The sequence below is a fragment of the Bos indicus genome, chromosome 29 (assembly GCF_029378745.1).
Source record: "Bos indicus isolate NIAB-ARS_2022 breed Sahiwal x Tharparkar chromosome 29, NIAB-ARS_B.indTharparkar_mat_pri_1.0, whole genome shotgun sequence".
Taxonomy (NCBI): Eukaryota; Metazoa; Chordata; class Mammalia; order Artiodactyla; family Bovidae; genus Bos; species Bos indicus.
In genome coordinates this window covers 45,154,302-45,179,074 of record NC_091788.1, presented here as the reverse complement: position 1 = coordinate 45,179,074, position 24,773 = coordinate 45,154,302, and the positions used below count along the sequence as shown (strand labels likewise).

Genomic DNA, 24,773 nt, shown 5'->3' with positions numbered 1-24,773 from the left:
CCACGGGAAGTCCTGGCCTGGCGGGAGAAACCAGGACAAACGCCTTCCTTCAGCAGAAGACTCCCGGGACTGGCTCCCAGGACTGCCGCTTGTGCTGGGCCGTCTGAGGGGGCCCTGAGCGGCATCTACCCCATAGAAACCCTCGTGCTATTAATTTCTTTGGAAACACATTCCTTGAGGTTGCTGAGGCCCAGGCAGACGCTGGAGACACTGAAAAGCCAATCAGACCCCACCTCTGCCTTTATGGACATTAAAAACAAGGAATAAGATATATCAATCTTGATATATGTTTGAAATTTTCCACAACAAAAAGTTTAATAAAATCGGAAATTGAGTCAAAAGAACAGTCCTTGAGGGGATGAAAGTTGAGCCTTTAAAAAAGAGGAAAAGATTTTGCATGGCAGAAGATGTCAAAAATGTAAGAACATGTGACAAGTTCAGGAAAATGTTTGCTTGCAAGTTCATTCTACAAATTTTATTCAGCGCCCACCCTGTTGGGACAAGACCAAAAATAAAGCAGTGAACAAAAAGTGACAAAAATCCCGACCTTGGAGCTTGTATTACTGTGGAGAGAGGCAGATAATAAGTAAAACATAATAGCCTGTAGTGATAAAGACTTGAAATAACTGAGGGAGCCATGCTATGGGGGAATCATTCCAGCCTGTAAGAACATGTCAGAAAGTCCTGGGGCAGGAGTGTGTCTGTCCAAAGAATCACAAGAGCTAGTATGGCTGGAGGGTGGAACACAGTGAATAATAGATCAGGACAGGGAGGAGGTATAGCACCTGGTGGGCCATTTAAATAATTTTGGCTTTCAGTCTTAGTGAGGCTGAAAGTCTATAGAGAGAAGAGGGGTTCGCCTGATAGGACTTAGCTTTCATAGTTTTATGAGTATCATTCTGGCGGCTCTTGAAATGGGCAAAAACAGAAGATAGTCATTTGCTCAGAACAGTTATCACTGCAGCAAAAATCCAGGAGAAAGGGACCTGCCTGGCAGTCCAGTGATGAGGACTCTGCACGTCCACTGCAGGGGGTAGGGGTTTAATCTTTGGTCTGCTGCAGGGCGCTGTCAAAAAAAAATCCAGGCGAGAAGTGAGAGTGGATTAGGGTGGCTGTAGTAAAATTCAGCAGAAGTGCTTAGATTTGGATATACTTTGACTGTAGAGCCAACACAGTATGTGATAGGATGTGAATTGTGAGAGAAAGAAGTCAAAGATGACACCAGGAAAAGGGAAGCATAAAGTTGCCATTTATTGATATGGGGAACATTGTAGATGGCCAGAAATTTATTTTTGGACATAAAAATTTGGGGGCTTGTTTTGTTTACTTGTTTCTTTGTTTTTGGCGGTTCATTGCCACTTTCAGGATCTTAGCTCCACAACCAGGGATAGATGGAACCCAGGCCCGCAGTAGTGGGCACAGAGTCCTAACCACTGGACTGCCAAGGAGTTCCCTGGACATGATAAGTTTGAGATGCCTGCAAGTCATCAAATGGAGGTACCAATGGACAATTAGATATGTCTGGAGTTCGGGGAGAAGTCTGGACTGAAGATATTGATACAAATTTGTGAATCTATAGAGTTAATATCTATGGGGCTTCCCTGATAGCTCAGTTGGTAAAGAATCTGCCTGCCATGCAAGACACCTGGATTCAGTCCCTTGGTTGGGAAGATCCACTGGAGAACGGAAAGATTACCCACTCCAATATTCTGGCCTGGAGAATTCCGTGAACTGTATAGTCCATGGGGTCGCAAAGAGTCAGACACGACTGAGCAAATATCTGTACTGTACAAGAACTCCTACAAATTGATAGGGGGAAAAAGAGGAGATAAATAGGCCAAGGATGCTAACTGGTAATTCTATAGGAAAAGAAGTGCAAATAATAAAAAGAAACTTCATTGCTAATCAGGGAAATGCAATTTTGTGAGAAAATTAGAACATTTTCATGCCTCATATTTGCAAAAAAAAAAGATTTATATCTGTTGGTCTTATGGGTGTGAGGAAATTACACTTACAGATTGTATGTATGAGTTACATATGTAGTGTGATCTCTATATCCTTCCTGGTAAGTATTCTGGCAATATCAAAACTTTAAATGTAGTGAGCCTTTAACATGGTAATCCTGCTTTGGAAATCTAGCTTACAGAAAACTCATCAATAAGGATATTGATATAAATTTATTTATTGTAGCATTATTTGTAGTAGCAAGTAGTGGAAGCAACCTGAATGTCCATAAATAAGGGAATATTGGATGGAATATCATGTTGCTATTAAAGGTATGTCAGAGGGTACTTCCCTGCCGGTCCAGTGGTTAAGAAGTCTCCATGCAATGCAAGGGATTGCATGTACCCTTTGATGGGAACTACGATCACATGCCTCAGAGCAACTAACCCTGTGAGTTGCAGCTACTGAACCTGCTCACCACAATTAGAGTCCATATGTTTCGTGAAAGATCCCACATGATGCAACAAAGTCCTGCCTGCCACAGCTAACACCTGATGCAGGCAAATAAATTATTTAAATAAATAAAATAGGTCAAGGGACTTCCCTGTCAGTCCAGTGGTTAAGACTCTAAAAACTAAAAATAGGTCAGAATTGATGAGGAAGGATGATGTGGAAGGAGGCCATAATTTAAGAGGGAAAAAATGTGACTATATAACATTACCTATTTCTAAGATATAGATTAAAAAAAAAAACTTCATATGATACACATGTTTTTCAGCAGAGGAAAAATAATATGGATTACCTCAAGGGAATGAGATGGGGTTTAATGTTTTTTTTTACTTTTCCATATCATTAGACTTTCAGCAATGAGCATCTAATTCTTTTATAATTTAAAAAAGTACATTATAAGGAGGAAAAGAGGGGCATCACTTTGATACCACTCTGATATCTCCACAAATCCAAACTGCTGGCAGTACTCTCAGAGCAGGGTATCAGCAGGCCTCTAGACACCCAGGGCACATAGCCATTTAAAAGGTATCATGTGCATGAGACAGGGTGCTCAGGGTTGGTGCCCTTACTGGGATGACCCTGAGGGATGGGATTGGAAGGGAGGTGGGAGGGAGGTTCAGGATGGGGAACACATGTACACCCATGGCTGATTCATGTGAATGTATGGCAAAAACAACCACAATGTTGTAAAGTGATTAGCCTCCAATTAAATAAATTAAAAAAAAATAAAGGTATCGTGGTGGCACTTCCCTGGTGGTCCAGTGATTAAGACTTCACCTTCCGATGCAGGGAGTGCAGGTTCAATCCCTGCTTAGGGAGCTAAGAACCGGCATGCTCAAGTCAAAACTATTAAGACCCAAGGCTACAGCTAAAGAAAGCCTTCACATGGCTCGGCAAGGAAGACCCAGTGCAGCCAAAATTTAAAAATAAATGAAATTTTAAAAGTAGAAAAACTCTTGAAACTTGACTTTCAGATCAGTCGCTCAGTTGTGTCCGACTCTTTGCGACCCCATGAATCGCAGCACGCCAGGCCTCCCTGTCCATAACCAACTCCCAGAGTTCACTCAGACTCACGTCCATCGAGTCAGTGATGCCATCCAGCCATCGCATCCTCTGTCGTCCCCTTCTCCTCCTGCCCCCAACCCCTCCCAGCATCAGAGTCTTTTCCAATGAGTCAACTCTTCGCATGAGGTGGCCAAAGTACTGGAGTTTCAGCTTTAGCATCATTCCTTCCAAAGAAATCCCAAGGCTGATCTCCTTCAGAATGGACTGGTTGGATCTCCTTGCAGTCCAAGGGACTCTCAAGAGTCTTCTCCAACACCACAGTTCAAAAGCATCAATTCTTAGGCGCTCAGCCTTCTTCACAGTCCAACTCTCACATCCATACATGACCACTGGAAAAACCATAGCCTTGACTAGACAGACCTTTGTTGGCAAAGTAATGTCTCTGCTTTTGAATATGCCATCTAGGTTGGTCATAACTTTCCTTCCAAGGAGTAAGCCTCTTTTCATTTCATGGCTGCAGTCACCATCTGCAGTGATTTTGGAGCCCAGAAAAATAAAGTCTGACACTGTTTCCACTGTTTCCCCATCTATTTCCCATGAAGTGATGGGACCGGATGCCATGATCTTCGTTTTTTGAATGTTGAGCTTTAAGCCAACTTTTTCACTCTCCACTTTCACCTTCATCAACAGGCTTTTGAGTTCCTCTTCACTTTCTGCCATAAGGGTGGTGTCATCTGCATATCTGAGGTTATTGATATTTCTCCCGGCAATCTTGATTCCAGCTTGTGTTTCTTCCAGTCCAGCATTTCTCATGATGTACTCTGCATATAAGTTAAATAAGCAGGGTGACAATATACAGCCTTGACGTACTCCCTTTCCTATTTGGAACCAGTCTGTTGTTCCATGTCCAGTTCTAACTGTTGCTTCCTGACCTGCATACAGGTTTCTCAAGAGGCAGGTCAGATGGTCTGGTATTCCCATCTCTTTCAGAATTTCCCACAGTTTATTGTGATCCACACAGTCAAAGGCTCTGGCATAGTCAATAAAGCAGAAATAGATGTTTTTCTGGAACTCTCTTGCTTTTTCCATGATGCAGCGGATGTTGGCAATTTGATCTCTGGTTCCTCTGCCTTTTCTAAAACCAGCTTGAACATCTGGAAGTTCACGGTTCACATATTGCTGAAGCCTGGCTTGGAGAATTTTGAGCATTACTTTACTAGCGTGTGAGATGAGGGCAATTGTGCGATAGTCTGAGCATTCTTTGGCATTGCCTTTCTTTGGGATTGGAATGAAAACTGACCTTTTCCAGTCCTGTGGCCACTGCTGAGTTTTCCAAATTTGCTGGCATATTGAGTGCAGCACTTTCACAGCATCATCTTTCAGGACCTGGAACAGCTCAACTGGAATTCCATCACCTCCACTAGCTTTGTTCGTAGTGATGCTTTCTAAGGCCCACTTGACTTCACATTCCAGGATGTCTGGCTTTAGGTCAGTGATCACACCATCGTGATTATCTGGGGCGTGAAGATCTTTTTTGTACAGTTCTTCTGTTATTCTTGCCATCTCTTCTTAGTATCTTCTGCTTCTGTTAGGTCCATACCATTTCTGTCCTTTACAGAGCCCATCTTTGCATGAAATGTTCCTTTGGTATCTCTGATTTTCTTGAAGAGATCTCTAGTCTTTCCCATTCTGTTGTTTTCCTCTATTTCTTTGCATTGATCACTGAAGAAGGCTTTCTTATCTCTTCTTGCTATTCTTTGGAACTCTGCATTCAGATGTTTGTATCTTTCCTTTTCTCCTTTGCTTTTCGCTTCTCTTCTTTTCACAGCTATTTGTAAGGCCACCTCAGACAGCCATTTTGCTTTTTTGCATTTCTTTTCCATGGGGATGGTCTTGATCCCTGTCTCATGTACAATGTCACGAACCTCATTCCATAGTTCATCAGGCAGTCCATCTATCAGATCTAGGCCCTTAAATCTATTTCTCACTTCCACTCTATAATCATAAGGGATTTGATTTAGGTCATACCTGAATGGTCTAGTGGTTTTCCCTACTTTCTTCAATTTAAGTCTGAATTTGGCAATAAGGAGTTCATGGTCTGAGCCACAGTCAGCTCCTGGTCTTGTTTTTGCTGACTGTATAGAGCTTCTCCATCTTTGGCTGCAAAGAATATAATCAATCTGATTTCGGTGTTGACCATCTGGTGATGTCCATGCATAGAGTCTTCTCTTGTGTTGTTGGAAGAGGGTGTTTGTTATGACCAGTGGGTTGCAATTTTTAGCTAAAATGTATAATTTTTGTTAAGTCTGTAAACAGTTATAGAGTAATTTCACTGTATAAGACTTATCAGGAAGTTTGTTGTGAAGTTTACATTTAGGTCAGGGGTCTGTGGTAGTTAAGAATATTAAACAAATATACAAATGCAACTTTTTTAAAGTTTGAGGGAATTTAAGTTGCAAATGGGTATGATTTTAGGAGTCCAATGTAGTCTGCCAGCATTTATCAAAGAAAAGGTGAAGATAATAACTCTTATTTTACTAGATTTATAAACAGATCAATAAACCTTGTAGAGTTAAAGCCTTAAGGAAACTAGGCTTTAAGTGTGTTACTTTAATGTGATTGAATAGTAACTGTATTAGTTTCCCGTGGATGCTGTAACAAAACCTGGGTCGGTTAAAACAATAGAATGTGATGTGGCAAGGGCTTCCTGGTGGCTCAGCGATGAAGAATCCACCTGACAATGCGGGAGACACCGGTTTGACCCTAGTCTGGGAAGATCCTACACAGCAAGGAGCAACGAAGCCCATGAACCACAGCTACTGAGTCTGTGCTCTAGAAGCTGGGGACTGTGACCACTGAGCCCATGCACCCTACAGCACTCAGCAACATGCAGGAGAAGCCCCCGCTCGCTGCGATAGAGAAAAGCCCATGTGGCAACGAAGACCCAGTACAGCCAGTAAATAAATTATATGTCAAAAAAAGCTATTCTTTCACAGTTCTGCAGGCTGAAAGTCCAAAATTAGTAGCACTGGGCTGAAATCAAGTGTCAGCAGGGCCTTGTTCCTTTAAGACTAAGAGAGAAACCATTGCTCGCTTCTTCCAGCTGTTGTAGCTTCCGGTGGTTGCTGGCATCCTTAGGAATCCCTCTAGTCTCCAGGGTCAACATCATTAAATTTCTCTCAGGACTTCCCTAGTGGTCTAATGGTTAAGGCTCCATGCTTCCATTGCAGGGGGTGAGAGTTCAATCTCTGCTCAGGGAGCTAAGATCCTACATGCTCTGCAGTGGGGGGAAAAAAAAAACAACTTGCTAGGCCTTCTTGTAAGAATACAGGTGCTTACATTTAGGGCCTATCCAGATCATCCAGGATAACCTCATCTCAAAATCTGTAATTCAGCCATATCTGCCAAGATCCTTTTCTCCAATAAGGTAATATAGCATCCAGAGATTAAGACCTGATAATCTGGAGGGCCATTATGAGCCAATCGCAGTAACTTGACAAAAAAGCATAATCACAGTCTCTTCATGTCCACTAAAACCACTAAAATGCATAATAGACACAGTGACAGGATTCTACCCTGCTGATATTGTTAGTTGTATTATTAAGCAATTAGACCCAGGAACCCAGAGCACTTTCCTCTTTGCCTCCAAGCTGAGCCCTCTCTCTGTATTGGTGCTTCCCTCATCTGAATTTTTAGTTATTATCTGCTCTTTCTCTCTGGCTAAGACACCTCAAGTCCTTTTCGGAAATAGGTGCCTTGTATGTATTTAAATTAGAGGGGAAGGGACTTCCCTGATGGTTCAGTGGCTGAGACGCCATGCTCACAAAGCAAGGGGCTGGGGTTCGATCCCTGGTCAGGGAACTAGATCCCATGTGTCACAACTAAAGATCCCAAGTTCCCCAACTAAATAAATCCAGTGCAGCAACCACATAAATAAATAAAAAGCTAACAGCAGTAGCAATTCCCGGTAACTAGAAAAATTCTTTACAGTAAATAAAAACTAGAGGTGAAGATTTGGGGGGCTAGAGGATGGTTCTGACCTCTACTGCAACACATCATTCCAATTTTTTTTTTAGGGGGGTGGGTGTGCCCCGGGGCATGCAAGATCTTAGTTTCTGAACCAGGGATTGAACCTGGGCCATGACAGTGAAAGTGCCGAGTCCTACTAATCACTGTACCACCAGGGAATATCCCGAGCTAACCAGTTTTTATAACTTGCAACTAGTAGTTCTCAAACTTTAGTGTGCTTCAAAATCACATACAAGGCATTAAAAATTTTTTTATTGAAGTTCAGTTGCTTTATAATGTTGTATTATTAATAGTTTGTGCTGTGCAGCAAAGTGAATCCGTTATACATGCGGATGCATACATGCTCAATTGTTCAGTCCTGTTTGACTCTTTTCGACCCCGTGGACTGTAGCCCTCCAGGCTCCTCTGTTCATGGGATTCTCCAGGCAAGAATACTGGAGTGGGTTGCCATTCCCTTCTCTAGGGGATCTTCCCAACCCAGGGATTGAACCTGCTTCTTCTGCATTGGCAGGCAGACCTAACCACCGGACCTCCAAGGAATTCCCTGCAAACTTATAACAAGTGACTCTTGCTTTTCATACTTTATAATGAGAACCAATATAGCCTTAACGCCAGAGTACCTGGGTCTGAATCTAGATCTGGCCATGTCACTAGCTGTGTGATCTTGGGCAAGTTGCATAATCACTCTGTGTTTCTCTTTTTTCATCTGTAACTTGGGACAATAACAGAACCTACTAGGAATTCCCTGGCGGTCCACTGGTTAGGACTCCACCCTTTCATTGCTAAGATCCCATAAGCCGTAAGGTGTGGCTAAGAAAAATAAAGAAGATTTATTATTATTATTATTTTATTTATTTATTATTATTAAGAAAATATAGCAGAATCTACCTTGTGGTTTTGTCATGAGGATTCAATGAATTACCGCATGTAAAGTGTTCAGGATAGAACCTGGCACTTAATCATCATTATATAGGTATTAGCTAATATGACTAAGTTTTCTTTTCTTTTTTGTGAGGTAAGAAGTGGATTTATTTAGAGAGAAACACACTTCCCACACAGAGTACAGGCCATCTCAGAAGGTAAGAGGTCAAACTTTAACCCCACTTGGACTTGAACCCCACAGTCTTTTTAAAATTAGAATCACTCACCTGGGGTAAATTTTCCTTTTTAAGTAAGTTTAAAAGTGAGTTAAAGAACAGTATTTGGTTAATGATAGAACAGATGGTTTGTGGACACAGCAGAAGTTGGGAGATAACACAAAAATGCCTGAATTTGGCAAAGATTTTCCAACTGGACCAGGAAGTTGGAAGCCTCCCTGGTGGCTCAGACAGTAAAGAACCTGCCTGCAATGCAGGAGAGCATTGGTTTGGGAATCAATCCCTGGTTTGGGAAGATCCCCTGGAGAAGGAAATGGCAACACACTCCAGTATTCTTGCCTGGAGAATCCCATGGACAGAGGAGCCTGGACGGCCAGTCCATGGGGTTGCAGAGAGTCAGACATGACTGATTAACACTTTCACTTTCCAGCTGTGCTCCCTAGAGCTCCAGGGCTTTGGGGGAGCTTAGTCACAACTAAGCAGCTTTGGTTGTAGTTCCACTTCTGCTTTACAGATGCGGTTTCAAGGTATTTGAACAGTATTCTGTGATTTAAAAACAAAGTTCGAAGTTTGAAAACCACACAGCTGAGAATTTCAAGGAGAGAAAAGCTAATGGGAATACTGATCCCTTAGGAGTAGAAAGAGAGTGGCAGGGGATGGTGAGCAGCTTAGCCATAAATGGGTGAAACTAGCTAGAATTCCAGATGAAGGTGAGAGGAGGCCAGGGGTTGGCTGTGGGCAGAGTCCAGGAGGACATTCTGCAATGATTCTGAGGTGGAGAAACACAGCCTGGGCCTAGGCTTAAAAGGACTTGGTTCCCCAGGAACCAAGGAAAGCTGGAAAGCAACCAATGTAGATTCGGTGAGAAAGAACAGGGCTAGAGGCAGAGCCAGCAGCCTTGATGGGGAAACAGGCAGGGCCTGGGGAATGGGAGCAGAGCCAGGCACATCTAAGCCAAGGCCAACAGACTGTGAAACCACCCACCCAGCTCCAAGCAGTCCGTGTAAGGGGCAAAGTTTGCACCCTGCCAGCCTAGCTACCTGGGCACGAAAGCAGCTTTGTCATGGATAAGCAAGAGAGACACAGTCCAGTGGGGGCAGGTGGGCAGAACAGATGAGTGGGGAGCCCCAGAGTTCCTGGCCTCATACACCGGTCCTTGGATGTTGGCCATCTGTGTGAGACAGGAGCTTGGCTCAGTCTGCCTCTAGGCACCCCATGGAGCCTCAGATTCGCCACCACTGCTCCCTTAACCTACCGTGTGCTAGGCCCTGTGCCAAGCACTTTATTTATTCCATTAATTAAGAGTCTTTTACTCGTGAATAAAGAAATCAACTCAAGCCAGATTTAAAAAAAATAGGTGGTGATGCATTGGAAGGGATACAGAACTGTCTCTTGACTTCCAGGTAGCTGGCCTCAGGGAAGGACCAGACTGGGGACTCTGGAGCATCTGGCATTCTCCCGCGATTCTTAGGTTCTTCCTGTGAATCTGCCTTATTCCTCCTCCCCAGCAGATCAATCAGCTTTTTCTGATATTCAGTCCCTAAGGCAGGGAGAAGGAATGAAGCGGCTGGGCCAAAGCGGAAACAATGCTCAATTGTGAATGTGTCCGGTGGTGACAGTAAAGTCTGATGCTGTAAAGAACAATATTGCATAGGGACCTGGAATGTTAGGTCCATGAATCAAGGTAAATTGGATGTGGTCAAGCAGATGGCCAGCATGAACATCAACATCTTAGGGAATCAGTGAACTAAGCTCCAGTACTTTAGCCACTTAATACAAAGAGCCGACTCATTGGAAAAGACCCTGATGCTGAGAGATTGACAGCAAAAGGAAAAGAGGGCTGCAGAGGATGAGATAGCTGTTGTCTCATCGACATCATAGCATAGATATGCATAGATAGCATCATCGACTCAATGGACATAAATCTGAGCAAACTCCAGGAGATAGTGAAGGGCAGGGGAGACCTGGCATGCTGCAGTCCATGGGGTCACAAAGAGTCAGACATGACTTGGGACTGAACAGTGACAAAGGCAGGGAGAAAAGGCCCACCCACAGCTCCCATACGCTCAGGGGGAAACTAAAGCTGGATCTGCTTTGATTTCTTCAGGAAAGCAAGGCCCTGAATGGGTCAGGTGTCCATCTTGGTTCCAACTGGCCATAGTGAAGGGAGAGGAGTCAGGCCACAAACAGAAATACGTCTGCTATGGTCTTTCGCTGTTACCCTGAGGAAAAGGAAGTGGCCCTCAGGAACTGTGTGGATTTTCTCTTCTTTTCTTTTTGGCCGTTCCATGCGCATGCAAACTTCCCTGACCAGGAATCAAAACCATGCCCCCTGCAGTGGAAGCATGGAGTCTTAACCACTGGACCACTGGGTAGTCCCAGAACTGTGTGGATTTGAATCCAGTTTTCTTTGCCTACAAAGCCAAGAGGTGGCCCTCAACAGGGAGGACAGAGGCAGAGGGACTGTGTTTACTAAGCCCATTAAGGGAGGAGGGGACACAGACAAAACACAAAGTTCCATGTGAAAATAAAACTTTAATTTGCCAAGGGAAGAGCAAGCAACCCTTTGAGATCAAACATAGCCTGCACACTGGTTCTCCCAGGACTGGGTGAGCAGGGCCTCCCTCTGGAAGTGGACGGTGCTCAGCAGGGAGGACGGTGACAGACCCGAGGCAGAGGCTGCGCTCAGAGGTGGGCAGGGGGCTGGGCAGGCTCCTTCCGTCCCTGGCCAGCGATGGGCCGGCCCCGCTCCTCCCAGATGGTGAGGCCATCACAGGAGCAGATCTGCTTGGGGTTCTGGAAGAGGCCAGCAGAGCGTGCGATGATGCCACAGGCCAACCTGCAGAAGAGCGTGGGGTCGAACTGAGCACCCACCAGGACCCTCCAGGTCTCTGTGTACACCGCGGGCAGAGCACTCACCTCTCTCCTGAGTTTCCTGTGATCCTGGACAAGGGATGCCCGCCCCGGCCCAGGTCATCTTCTCCCTCATCGATGACCAGGCTTCGGCCAATCACATCCCACACCTTTGAGGGGAGACAACAGCCTCAGACATTGGATCTGTTAGGAAAGGTCCCTGCCTTCTCCTCCACCTCACCTTCAGCTGCTCGTCCTCAATCCTGAAGACAGCTCGGCCATCCTCATCGGCACGGACATTCCCCAGGTCTCCGCGGTGCTGCAGTGAGAGCCGGGGGAAGAGGGCATGTGGGACACGGCAGCTGACTTCTGGCTTCCCAGTGTCTGATTCCCCGTCCCCAGGGTACCAGTGTCCTCCTACAGGTTCAGTCTGGTAGGACGAAGGGACAGCCCAGGACACACAGAAGGCAACTGGACTCTCTCCCCCTGGAACTAAAATCCTGGGTCGGGTGATGGCACACTGGACATAGCCAGTGGCCCTCTTCCTAGGAAGTCACGCCACTACCCAGCCTGCTTTCCCCTAGGAGGCATCTGCCCATTGTGCATCCCAGCCTCAGAATGCTTCCTGCTTCTTTGTAAGCCCAGTTCTCCAGCCTCCCGATGACTCTGTCAGCCCCTGGCAGTCTGCAGTTCCCCTGCACTTAAGTTGGCCAAGCTTGGCTTCTTGACCATCAGAGGCAGCCAGCATCCCTTCCCTGATGTCCAGCCTCCAGGAACAGAGAGAAGAAACACAGGAGCAGAGGGCATATCCTGCCCCCAAGACTGTTTCTGCCCACCTTTCCTCTTGAAGGTATAAAAATGTGCTAACACAGCTACTGGGGGCTTCCCTGGTGGCTCAGTGGTGAAGAATCCGCCTCCCAGTGAAGGAGAAATGGGTTCGATCCTTGGGTTGGCAAGATCTCCTGGAGAAGGAAATGGCAACTGATTCCAGTATTCTTGCCTGGGAAATCCCATGGACAGAGGAGCCTAGCGGGCTACAGTTTGTACAAAGAGTCGGTCTCGACTTAGTGACTAAAATAACAACAACACAGCTACTGACCACCTCCTACGTCAGACACCCTCTGCCAGGTGGGATTTGGGGGTTGGGGATGCGTACGTGGTCAAACACCCTCAGGGGTCTGGAACACTGTGGGGAGCCAGACATGGAGCAGACTAGTGGCTGCAAAGCACAGGGTTACAACAGTGAGTGTGCTTCCCTGTGACAAGACTACTGGAGAGTCACAGTAGGATCTGTGCAAATAAACCGTCCCCAACCTGACACTTTGGGCAGAAGGATCCCTGCCAACATGGACTGGTACTCATGGCCTTGCCTTGGGCTGGTCACAAAGGATGTTGCCACGTGATGGGGCTGATGAGCAAGCGGCGAGAAGAGCCACCTCTGCTTTATCTTGTTTCCCTGGGGGACCTCTGTTGCCGACACCTGGCACTTTTTGCTGCACCTGGTGTTGGGGCCTTTTGTGGTGGGAAGGTAAAGGATGGGGAGGAGTTTATAGGACCAGACAGAGGATGCGAGCGCCCGGTGTGTGGCTCAGAGGTATCATCAGGCAGTGGTGGCACCGAATGTCACACCACGCAGCCACGTGGGATCTGTACCCTCGGGGACTGGGGAGCCAAGAAGGGTTTCAGGAGGGGTGTGACATGGTTACCCCATGCTTTGGAGCAATTTCTCAAATGCAGTGCATGGAGAGGGAGGGGAAGGACTGGAGCGGGGCAGGGGGAGGGCGGAAGGAAGCATGGAAACCAGCTAGGAGACATGCAAAGGGACAACCAGGCTTGGATATAAATCCCCTCACTGAATTCACTTCCACTTGGGCAAAACCAGATGCTGAAATCCCAAAGGAACGTGCCAGTCACCATGGTGGCTTGGTTATGGAGCCCTCGCTCAAGTTTTCCTCCGTCTGTACAAGGGCTTGGGTACAATGGAGCAGCTGGCACCAGACCCTTCAGATGCCCTACCCCTAGCAGGCCCAGGTCAAGGCAAGGTAGTCTCTTGCCCTTCGAAACTCCACTTCCTCCCAGAACTCAGTCTCGAGGGTTCATGCCTCCGGGGCTCGCTCTGTGGGGCGGCCCCGTGCTGAGCCTCTGCTCCCACTCTCCCCACTTCACCTGCTCAGCACCTTTCAAAGCTCATGAGGAAGACAGCCTTGAAGGAGCACCCCCGGATTCACACCTGCTGAGTGTGGGCTGGACCAGGCATCACCTCCGAGCTGAGGTTTCAAAAGGAGTGTGGCTGGGGTCTTGGACGCCTTCTCTCTCTGGCTCTGAGGACAGGCAGCTGCAGTGCTGTGTGTGCCCTAGGGAAAGGCTCATGGGGCACAGGACTGAGGTCTCTGGCCGACACCCAGCGAGGCCTGCCAATAGCAACATGCACAAGTGTGGAAGTGGGTCTTCCCCAAATCAGGCCTTGAGAGGCACTCAGCCAGAAGCTCCAACTAGGCTGTGTCCAGATTCCTGCCCCAGAGAAACTGTGAGATGACAAATGCTTGCTGTTTTAAACCCCTAAATTTGGGGAGTCCCTGGCGGTCCAGTGGTTAGGACTTGGTGCTTTCACTGCCAAGGGCCCCAGTTTAATCCCTGGTTGGGGAATTAAGATCCTGCAAGCCTCGCGCCACTAACAAAAAACCAAAACTCTTATGTTTAAAGTAATTTGATTCTCAGCAATAGATAACTGACGCAGGGCACACAAGCATGGCGCTATGCAATGGACCCCATAGAAAGGCTTCCTCAGCTCCCCAGGGGGTGGCGGGTGAGAAGTAAAAACTTTTGACTGTTAGAAATGTAACAGAGCAGTCAGAAGTCCAAAAAAGAGAGAATTACCACTGACATGAATTAAGAAACTCACACCACATTTTCACTTGTTTGCCCTGGTACGGAATTCGCAAGGAGGGGAACACACCGCCACAAGTGGAAGAGATGGAATTAGGCGTATGTCGTATGTCGATGGGCCGTTAAGAAATATCCCCAGGTGGCGGGAGGAGGAGAGCAAAGCTATCGAGTCAGCGAGGAGTGAAGCTGAGCCTGACCTCACCCGCTCCCAGAGGACCACCTCCTGAGACAGAGCTCTTTTTCCCCCTTCTTCTTCTTTCTCCAAGCTCCCCTCCTTCCCTCCCTCCCTGCCCAGTAAGTAAAAAAAAAAAAAAAAGAAAGAAATATCCCCAGGAGAGAAGGCGGTCCTCCTGGACAACACCCAGGACCTCTCTTAACATTCACTAAGCACTCTAACAAAGATAAGCAGGCCGCAGTCCCTCGTAGGTGTTTAATGACACTGTTTTTCTTTTTTTGGTCACACTGAATGGTTTGCAGGATCTTAGTTCCCCAACCAGGGATCGAACCCATGCCCCCTGAAGCAGAAATGTAGAGTCCTAACAACTGGACCGTCAGGGAATTCCCCTGATGACACTTTTAAGGTCTGCACTGATTTATTTTTAGAAGGATCCTTCTCTTGGAGCTAGAAGTACTGGTTTCTGTGGCAGTATCATTTCTTGTTCAAAATAAATTTACTTGAATTACATGAATGACGTCTTGATTTTCTTCAAAATAATGGAGAAGGGCCAGGGGTGTAGATGGAATGGGGACTGGCCACAAGCTGGCAACTGTTAAAGCTGGGTGACAGGGACACAGGGGTTTGGGACCCTAGTCTGTCCACTTCAGAACATGTTTGAAATCATGTTCCGTGATAGATTACAGTGTTAAAAATAAATTAAATTTACTTAAGGGGGAAAAAAAATCAGCCAGTTTAAATCAAAACATTGAGTAACTAACAGAACAAGAAGGACTCAGATAAGGCAAAAATCATTAAGGTGGCATGTGACTCACAGCCGAGGGGGGCCAATTCTCTGGTGTAAAATGAAAGTCCAGGGCCAGGAGCTGCAGAGTCAGGAATGGCCTTTTTAAAAAATTATTATTATTTGGCTGTGCCAGGTCTTAGTTGCAGCACGAGGGATTTTTAGTTGCAGCATGTGAGATCTGGTTCCCTGACTGGGATTGAACCCAAGCCCCCTGCATTGGGAGCCCGGAATCTTAGCCCTTGGACATCCAGGAAAGTCCCGGGAACAGCCGTTTTACTTAAGGTAAAACCTTTAACTTCCACACCATCACCTTCTCTGGGAAGCTCTCTCCCACAGCCTGTGCCCTTCGGACTGGATCTGGAGCTTGCTCTGGGTTCCCAGGGCCTCCCGGAGGCTCCTGCAAAGATGTTCTGGCTATGCTGCAACCACAGAGTTCTAAGTGTCTCCCTCGCCAGGCTGTGAGACGGGGTCAGGCCTTGAGCACAGGAAGTGCCTATAAATGTTTCTAACCCGAACAAGATAAAGTGAGGGAGAAAGACTCCCCCCAAATGGAATCACACTCTCAGGCTCCAAGAGCTGCCTGCCCTGCCTCTGAGATCTCGGGTTCTCTCCCAGCCCAAGATCAACACTTACCCGTTCAGAGTCCTGGGGGCCCCCATGGGACATTCCATCAGGGTTAAAGTGGTCCCCACAGCTAAGAAGAAAAGATAGCAGGTAGGCAGTGAAACAGCTCACGGACCAGGTGATCCATCCTTTTACTTTAACTACATTTGTTCCATTCATTGACTCATTCATTCATTCATCCACTCATTCAACAAATGGACCCACTCTGTACCAGGCTCTGGGTTGAGATCAGTAAGAAGAATCAGTCATGGGACCTGTCCTCAGCAGGCCTCCAGGGTAAACATGGGTGAGTAAATACTAATTGCAGCATGATAAACACCATGACACTCGCGGAGAACTGATCCTCCCATGTTCAGGAGTCTCCTTCCATTTGGGAGCTAGGAGCAGGAGTGTCAAGGTCAGATTTTGGTTCAAATTCCCACTCTGTCATTTACATGCTCTAGGGCTTTTGACAAGTCATGTAACCTTTCTGAGCCTCAGTTTTCTCATGTGTAGACTGGGCTTGTGTGTATACGCCTCCCAGGGTACTTGTGAGGACCATATGTGAATGTATGTGTAAAAAGCTGAGTACAGCCCCCTGTGCACAGTGGGTGCACAACCAGGGCAATGAGGATGCTCCAGGGAGGTTCCAGAGGACTCACCTGTTGCAGTTCCTCGTGAGGTCCCCGAACTGATGGACGTGGAGTCCATGCAGCCCAGGCTGCAGGCCATCAATGGTCCCCTCGATTAGGCAGCGCTCAGGGGTCAGCTGCAGGAAGCGCACCACTCCCTGCACAGGGCCAGGCCCCCCGAGAATGGCCACAGCTGCCCCTAAATTCTCTGTAAGGTATCAGACACCAGGGCTGGCTCGCCACCTCACCCAGCCCCACCCGTTCATCAGCTTGGAAAGGGCAGGGAGAGAGCCCCATGTAACCTTCACATGGTCCCCGAAGCCTCTCCAACCCAAAGCCCCCAGATCCTATGGTTGGTTAGAGCTGTACCACACCCAGGCCACCTCCCTCCCAGAGAGTCCAAGGCCATAGTGGTTACTCACGCAACAGGCCACTGCCCATGCCCTTGAGGACCGCCTGCCTCCCAGTGCCTTCTAGAAGGGCCTGCACCTCCTGGCTGGGCAGGGTGGTCTGCACCAGGACCATCTGGTTCTCCAACTGCACCTCCACACTTTGGATGCCTAGAAGACAGGGGGCAGAGGGCAGCAGAGGGCTAGCACCCCTCTGCTGGGAGCAGGGAAGAAAGAAACAGACGGTGATTCACCATCTCCATCTTCATCACCTTTTTGTGGCCAGAGGCAAGCTCCAAAGCCGCCTTCTAGCTGTAAGGCCTTTAACCTCTCTCTTTTATTTTCCCGGCTGTGCCAAGCAGCATGTGGGGTCTTAGCTGCCCAATCAGGGATCAAACCCTCAGCTCCTGCAGTGGAAGATTCAAATCTTAGCCACTGGACCCCCAGGGAAGTCCAGGCCCTTAACCTCTCTGAGCTTGTTTCCTTACAAAGTGAGGATAAAGTCACATTGCCCCCAGGACTGTTGTGAGTTCTTATTTTGTGCCAAGAGTTATTCATCTATGTTTGAAGCATAGATGCATGTGATCATGCTCAGTCACTTCATTCGTGTCCAGCTCTTTGCAACCCTATGAACTGTGGCCCATCAGGCTCCTCTGTCCATGGGATTCTCCAGGCAAGAATACTGGAGTGGGTTGCCATGGCCTCCTCTAGAAGATCTTCCCAACCCAAGGCATCGCACTGGCATCTCCTCTATCTCCTGCATTGCAGGTGGATTCTTTACCTACTGAGCCACCTGGGTAGCCCTTTGAAACATAGATAGTTCTTTTAAAAATATTTGAACACAATATCATGAATCAACTGTACTTCAATTTTGAAAAAATAAATGATGAAAAAATATTTACATAAAAGTGGGCTATCAGGCTTCCCTGGTGGTCCAGTAGTTAAGAATATGCCTTGCAATGCAAGGTACACTGGCTTGGTCCCTGGTCTGGGAGGATCCCACATGCCACAGAGCAACTAAGCCTCTGTGCCACGACTACTGAGCCCACGTGCTCCAACTGCTGAAGCCCAAGCACCTAGAGCCTATGCTCTGCAACAAGAGAAGCCTCTGCAATAAGAAGCCCCAGTACCACAAGAAAGAGTAGCCCACACTCATTGCAACTAGAGAAAGCCCGCAGGCAGCCACGAAGACCCACCACAGCCAAAAAATAAATCTTAAAAAAAAAGTGGGCTATCGATAGTCACAATATTCATGATAGTCAAAAGGTGAAAACAACTCAAAAGCCCATCAAATGATGAGTGAATAAACCAAATGTACAGCCATACGATGGTAGACGTTCAGCCATAAAAAGGAATGAAGCACTGATACCTGCCGTGATGTGGATGGACCTTAAAAACATTAAGTGAAAGCCAGTTACCAAGACTACATATTGGATGATGTCACTGTGGATGAAATATCCAGAATGGGTAAATCTACAGAGACTGAAAGTAGATGAGGGGGCAGGAGAACAGGAGGGTGATAGTCGAAGGGTATAATTTCTTTTTTTTTTAAGATTTATTTATTGTATTTTTGGCTGTACTGGGTCTTCAGTGCTGCGCTCGGGCTTTCGCTAGTTGTAGTGAGAGGGGCCGCTCTCTAGTCGTGGTGCACAGGCGTGGTGCATTGCGGCGGCTGCACTTGTGAAATGCAGGCTCTATGTATCTGGGCTTCAGGTAATTGCGAGCTGTAGGCACCTGGGCTTTAGTAACTGCAGAACGTTGTCTCAATAGTTGTGGCTCATGGGCTTAGTTGCTAAGTGGTATGTGGGATCTTCCCACAGGGACTGAACCCGTGTCCCCTGCATTGTCAGGCAGATTCTTAACCCCTGCACCACCAGGGAAGCCCCTGAAGGGTACACTTTCTTCATGAGGTGATGAAATACAAAAATTGATAGTGGTAATGGCTGCACAACTCTGTGAATATACTAAAAACCACTGAATTGTATACTTTAATGGATGAATTTTATAACACATGAATTATATCTCAATAAAGCCGGCACACATTAAAAAAAAAGATGGGGCTATCACCATCATTATGAAAGCTAACATTCACTGAGCATGCACTGTGGGCTTTCTCATACTGTACCTGTATTAACACAAGTAACCTTAGGAGTTGAGCACTGTTATCCCCACTTTACAGGTGAGAAAACTGAGCCACAGCGAAGTTAAGAACTTCAAGTTCAGTTAAGAACGTTTCCAAGTTCAGTTCAGTTCAGTCATGTCCAACTCTTTGAGACCCCATGTTTCAGCACGCCAGGTCTCCCTGTCCATCACCAACTCCCAGATCTTGCTCAAACTCATTGCACTGTAGTAAATGGAGGGACTCGAACTCATCCCAGGCAGCCTAGCTCCAGCTTCCAAGCACTTCGCCTGGACACTGCTCACCCTGAGAAGCAGCTCCAGCCTCCAGCTTTGGGGCCCCCTCCCCCGTCCTCCTGCGGCAGCTCCCACTTCCCCCACATAACTCAAGCTGTGTGGACTGCAATCCTCTGTGTGGCCCACAAGCGTCAGGTTCAAAAGTCAGTGGCTCTCAACTGCCCTCCAAATCCCTGAGTCACCCTGCTGTGCACACAGCCTGCAGGGTGATTCTGACACACACTCAGCTTAGAGGGCTGTCGGGCCAAGAGAAGGACAAGAAGGGGCTTCTCTTCCATTCAGATCTTCAGGGCTCACAAACCTTTCAAGAGGACATTTGAATTCTGAACCAGAATACAGGGGATGGTTGGGAACTCTGAACGTTGACCTCACCTGTGGAGCTTACAAACATCCTGCTCTGATCTTAGTGTGTTTGCTGTTCTGGGTGAGAGTAAAGCCCACCGGAGCCAGGAGCCCTGGGCAGCCCAGCAAACGCAGGTTAAACGAGGCGTTTCCCTCTGCTGAGCCAGCGCTCTGTGGACTGAAGGCTAAGCCATCCAATTTCCCTCCATCCTTGGTTTCCCTCTCTCCCCTGCCAGCAAGGGTATAATCATCCCTGAGGCACAGACAAGGAACGTCAGCTGTTCAGATTCCCTCCAACTCGAAGCAACACGGAAATGGTACTGGGAAGAGGCAGCATCCAAGAGGCAGGACTATCTGGCCTGTGTTACAAAAGGTCCCATGGGCTTGCGTCCATAGATCCCAGCCGCATCGGTTGGGGGAGGGGCCGGATTTGTAAACAGACACACCTATATCCTCCCCAGCAAGTACAGGGCAATTCTGCCAGAAGAAAATTCTCCAAAGAACCCAAATGCCATCACTTCACACAACATCTCATACTAGGCCACCTGGCGTGAAGCCTTGGCGCTCTGGGTTCACCCAGAGGTGCTTCTGGGTGCCAAGGGGCTGTAGGGAGAATGGCAGGGAACTCCTGGGGCCTGAGCCTCTAGGGAATGCCACAAACTGTGTGCTCCGCTTTACACACATCAGGATGGTGATACTGTCCTCCTTGGGCAAGTGAAATGAGGCAGGGGGGTTACGCAGCTGGCTCGAGATCACAAAGCTCAGAAGGCAGCCGGTCCAACCCCAAAGCTGACTGTTTGGTCCCTTCGTCCCACAGGAAGTAGAACTGGGCCCCAAAGGACTGACTGTCTGAGGCTCCCAGGGCTCAAAGAAACATGAAGTGCAAGGGATTCACATGCCTATTCAGTCATTTAACAAATGTACACTAAGCACCTCTCATGCGCCCTGTTCAGGGCAGCAGGGATGCAGCAGGGAACAAGTCAGGTGATGTCCCTGCCCCACAGAGCAGCATGTATTCCAGGGCAGGAGCATGCATATCAAACACACGCTCAGGGAGATTCGGGTAGTGCAATGTGTGCTCAATGAAGCAGGTCTGAGGGAACAACTCGGGGATGAACACTTAGACAGGCTTGGTCAAGGAAGGTGCAGGGAAAAAGCAAACTAGCCAAGATGGCGTGGTCAGGCCCTTTTGTGAATAATGATTATGTAACAGCTGAGATCACTAACAGCACTGCGCATGTGCGTCACAAGGTACTCGCTTGGCCACGGGCTACTTTTGTTCTGTAAGCATACATAAGCTCCAACTGGAAAGTCCTTGTTGGGGAGGTTATGTTACGTTAGGCTATGTTATCTTATGTCTGCTGCTACAGTTGCAGCACCAGCCAGGAGAGAATAAACACGTCTGCAGTTCCTTCAGCTCCTTGAGTTTTCTTCCAGCTTCCCTACATGCACCTTGCCTACCATGGGTTCAGTGAACAGCACGCACAGTGAGATACAGAGGGACAGAAGGTCTCTCTGAGCCTTGAAGCAAATGCCTGAATGTAGTCAGGGAAGAACATTCCAGCAGAGGACACAGTCTGGGCAAAGACCCTGAGACAGGAACGACATCTATGTGTCTGAGAAAGGCCCGAGTGGCTGCAGCTGGAGTAAAGAGAAGAATAAGATGTGAAGGTACAAGTGGAGACCAATCAAACAAAGCCCTGCAGACAACAGGAAAGAATCTGGATTTAATTTTAATGCAGGGGAGGCCGCTGGGAGAGGCCACGGAGTATCGTGGTTGAGGGTATGGGCTCTGGAGTTGAAATCCTGAGTCTGCCATGTACTAGCTGTGTGGCCTTAAGACAACTTACTCAACCTTTCTGTGTTGAGTTTTCTTTTCAGCTTCTGTATCTGCAAATGGAGATGATAATACAACCTATTTCAGAGGGCTACTGAAGGCCTAAATGAGTCATCTCACACAGAGCACTTAGAACAGTGCCTGGCCTATGGGAAGCTCTCAATATTATTACTGTTTGAGGATTTTAAGCAGAGCAATGACATCTCTTAAGAGCTGCTTTTCTGCATTGGAAGGGAAGGGCCCCGGTGAGAAGCTCCCTGTGACTGTACATTTCCTGAACTTTTGACGTGGGTCTGAACCAGGAGGGCTGGCTCCCTAGCAGAGTAGCAGTTCAGTCTGGCTGGTGTGGAGTGTGGCCAGGCCCGTATCTGTTTAGCTCAGAGAGGGAGAAAAAACAAGGCCATAGGGGGCTCTAGGGTAGTGATGATAAGGATTCAAGGGAGTGAGCCTTGGGCTGGGAGGGCCTCCCACTTACCCCTAGGAGGAAAGCAGAGCCTTTGTCCCCAAACCCAGGCCTCCTGGAGAGAGCAAATCAACCAACCCATCTCTCTCTCTCCTCTGCATTCTGGGGAGCCAGCCCATGAGAAAGCCAAGCTGATTCCAGTTACCCAGGCTAGGAAACAGAGAGTCACTGGAAGTCTTTATCTGGTCACTAAGAAATCTGCTAACAGCTAGAAACTGCCCTATGTTCAGCAGAAGTCCAGCTGTCTGCTTTCCCAGCAAGAATGTTTTACAGGAGGTAGAGAGCCTAACAGCCTTGGAAATCTGTGGTCAGAACACTCTACTCACAGTGGAATGGTTCGGTTTTCTTGGACCCTCACCCACCACCCTCAAACACACAGTCTAAGCAAACCCAGCTTTAGGATCTCTACCCTCTGTGAAAGTGGCGCTGGGAGCCGCCATGGAGCACTCTGGGGGCTGAGGGCAGACAGCGCCTGGGCGCTCTGTTCTCCATGCGTAAATTCACAGGTAAACACACATGACGAACAACAGGAAACGGTGTTGGAACAATGAGAATCAGCATATTTGCACAGGAAGCTTTGGGAGACGTCATTTCCTATAGTCTGCCTGGAGTGGGGACAAAATTGAACAAACAAGAGGAGTCTGGTGCTGTGGAAAGTGTGAAAGCTACTAGTTCTCCTCCATCAGGAGAAGTTACTTAAATGAATGAAGCTCCTGCAGAAAATCCAGGACTTGTCAACAGATGCTGTTATGAAGATGGTTGGCTGATCAAGATGACATTCAGTAACCCTTCAGAACTAGATGAACTAATGAGTGAAGAAGCCTATGAGAGATACATAAAATCTATATTGAGTGAAAATGGAACCCCAAAGTAAACCAATTTGAACAACTTTAAACAAAGACGTGTCCCCTCATTCCTCTGCCCAACCAGCTTACCCCCTATAAGCCCTTCCTCTCACAGGTCCTAAGATTCAATGGGCTCTCACTATATGCCAAAGTCCTTTTCTAAAGTGCTTTTACACATATTAACTAATTTACTCTTCTTGATGATTTTCTGGGGTAGCTTCCATTATCTTGCACATATGCCTGAAGAAACAGGCATAAAAAGTAACATGTGGGACTTCCCTGGGGGTCCAGTGGTTAAGAATCCCCCTTCCAGTGCAGGGGACGTGGGTTCAATCCCTGGTCAGGGAACTAAGATTCCACATGCCATAAAGCAACTAAGCCAATGAGCCGCAACGAAAAATCCTGCATGCCGCAACAAAGATCTGAGGCAGTCAGATAAATAAATATTAAAAAAAAAAAAAAAAAAAAAAGATAAAGGTCTAAGACTTCCATTTTGGAAAAAAAGAAAAAAAAAAGTAACATGCATGAGGCCTTAGTGCCATTAAATGGCAAAGGCGGGATTTGAATCTGAACAGTCTGACTCTGGAACACATACCCCTAATGCCAGCGACATACAACCGCCTGATACAGAGCCAAGCGCCATCAGTCTCAGCTTCAGAAGCAGGAGTTCTTCAAGAACGGCTCTTCCCAGCACAACGCTCAAGTGCTCATATTACCTGAGGGCAGGGGCTGTGCCTGAAACTCTTGTGAACCCTTCTCCCTAAAAAGCTCCCAGGGTCTGGTCTATACCTGCTGAATCACTGAATAAACCTTTAACAGACTCAAAGACAGGCAGTTCTCCAGGCCATGTTGGTGGCCTTGCCTTCTCAGAGCTTGCTGATCATGCCAGATCAAGGACCTTCCTCATGGTCCAGTGGTTGAGACTCCGCACTTCCACTGCTGGTAACACAGGTTTGATACCTGATTGGGAAAGTTCCACATACCGGGCAGTGTGGGGGGAAAAAAAAATCCAGGGCTACCTGGATAGAACATGGCCAGGGCTGCTGTTTGCTTTGTCAAGATTATGCTGCTTCTCAAGCAAGAACTAACTGTCTGTTTTCCAGGGAACACCCTGTAGGGGGACTACTCTCTGCCTACCTCCTTACTTTTCAGGCACCTGAGGTTAAGACACCAGAAAGGCAGGAAGTTAGGGCCAGTAGAAAAATCTGGCAGAGCAGGCCTGAGACCTGCATACTAGACTCCATTTCTGGGTCTCAGTGTGACTCTGAGAACATTCTTTCCTCTCTCCAGGTTTTCATTTCTGTTTCTGTAAACGGGAGCGGGGTAGGCCTAAGAGATTTGCCAGCCCCTCCCCGAGGTCTCCGGTTTGCTTTCACAAAAGTTCATCTGGTTCTTACCTGCGATCCCTTGCAGGGACGTGCGCACCGCGTCCACGCAGCTCTGACAGGTCATCTGCACCGCGAACTCCAGCTGCAAGGGTGGCAGGGACGGGCTGATAGGAGCTGGGGAAACTTCTTGCGTGATCCTGTTTCACTACCTCCCCTAGGACAACCCCTGAAGGCCTATAGTAACGCCCCATGTGACCCCTCCTCAAGCGCCTTCTTCACTGTCGCTCACGATCATTCCAGGAGCAACACCCCGTAACATTAACGCCAAGCGTCCTCCTACTCTCACAGTCCAGCCCTGGCCCCAGGCCCCAGCCCAGGTGTCTGCTCCTTCCCTCATTCTCAAGTTAACGATCGCTCTCCAGGGGCCGAAGTTCTCTGCCCTGCGAGGCTCCCACACGAGGCCTCGACCCTCACCGTGCAGGCAGTCCCGCGGTCCTCCGAGTCCGAAGCCATCCAGGATCCAGCTATCGCCCGAGGGCAGGAACTGAAGAGCCAGCCCGGAGCCGCGCCGCGGGAGGGGGAGGCGGAGCCCCGGAAGCCACTCCTTGCCCCGCCTTCCGGTGCGCGCGCACG

The 24,773-nt window shown here is 47.9% G+C and overlaps 1 protein-coding gene across 3 annotated transcripts; it reads right to left on the bottom strand.

The window, feature by feature from the left end:
- Positions 1-10,984: 10,984 nt before the first annotated feature.
- Positions 10,985-24,764, bottom strand: CCS (copper chaperone for superoxide dismutase). 3 transcript variants are annotated; one of them, XM_070783099.1, is made up of 8 exons: positions 24,615-24,764; positions 24,210-24,282; positions 16,944-17,081; positions 16,552-16,729; positions 15,920-15,980; positions 11,680-11,757; positions 11,505-11,608; positions 10,985-11,381 (listed from the first exon to the last, which is right to left on the bottom strand). In XM_070783099.1, the coding sequence occupies exons 1-8, from the start codon at positions 24,651-24,653 to the stop codon at positions 11,000-11,002; spliced, it is 1,053 nt and encodes a 350-aa protein (XP_070639200.1). In that variant the 5' UTR covers positions 24,654-24,764; the 3' UTR covers positions 10,985-10,999. The 3 variants fall into 3 exon arrangements, with proteins under 3 accessions (XP_070639200.1, XP_070639201.1, XP_019810657.2); XM_019955098.2 differs by having other exon boundaries at positions 11,101-11,424; positions 24,615-24,763; XM_070783100.1 differs by lacking the exon at positions 24,615-24,764 and having other exon boundaries at positions 16,944-17,127; positions 24,210-24,278.
- Positions 24,765-24,773: the final 9 nt, after the last annotated feature.

Coding starts and splice junctions, on each gene's coding strand:
- CCS (XM_070783099.1), bottom strand. CDS start 24,653: ATGGCTTCGGACTCGGAGGACCGCGGGACTGCCTGCACG. Junction 17,082..24,209: donor GTCCCTGCAAGGGATCGCAG/GTAAGAACCAGA, acceptor CCTGTCTTCTAG/GCATCCAAAGTGTGGAGGTG. Junction 15,981..16,551: donor CTCACGAGGAACTGCAACAG/GTGAGTCCTCTG, acceptor TTTTCTTCTTAG/CTGTGGGGACCACTTTAACC.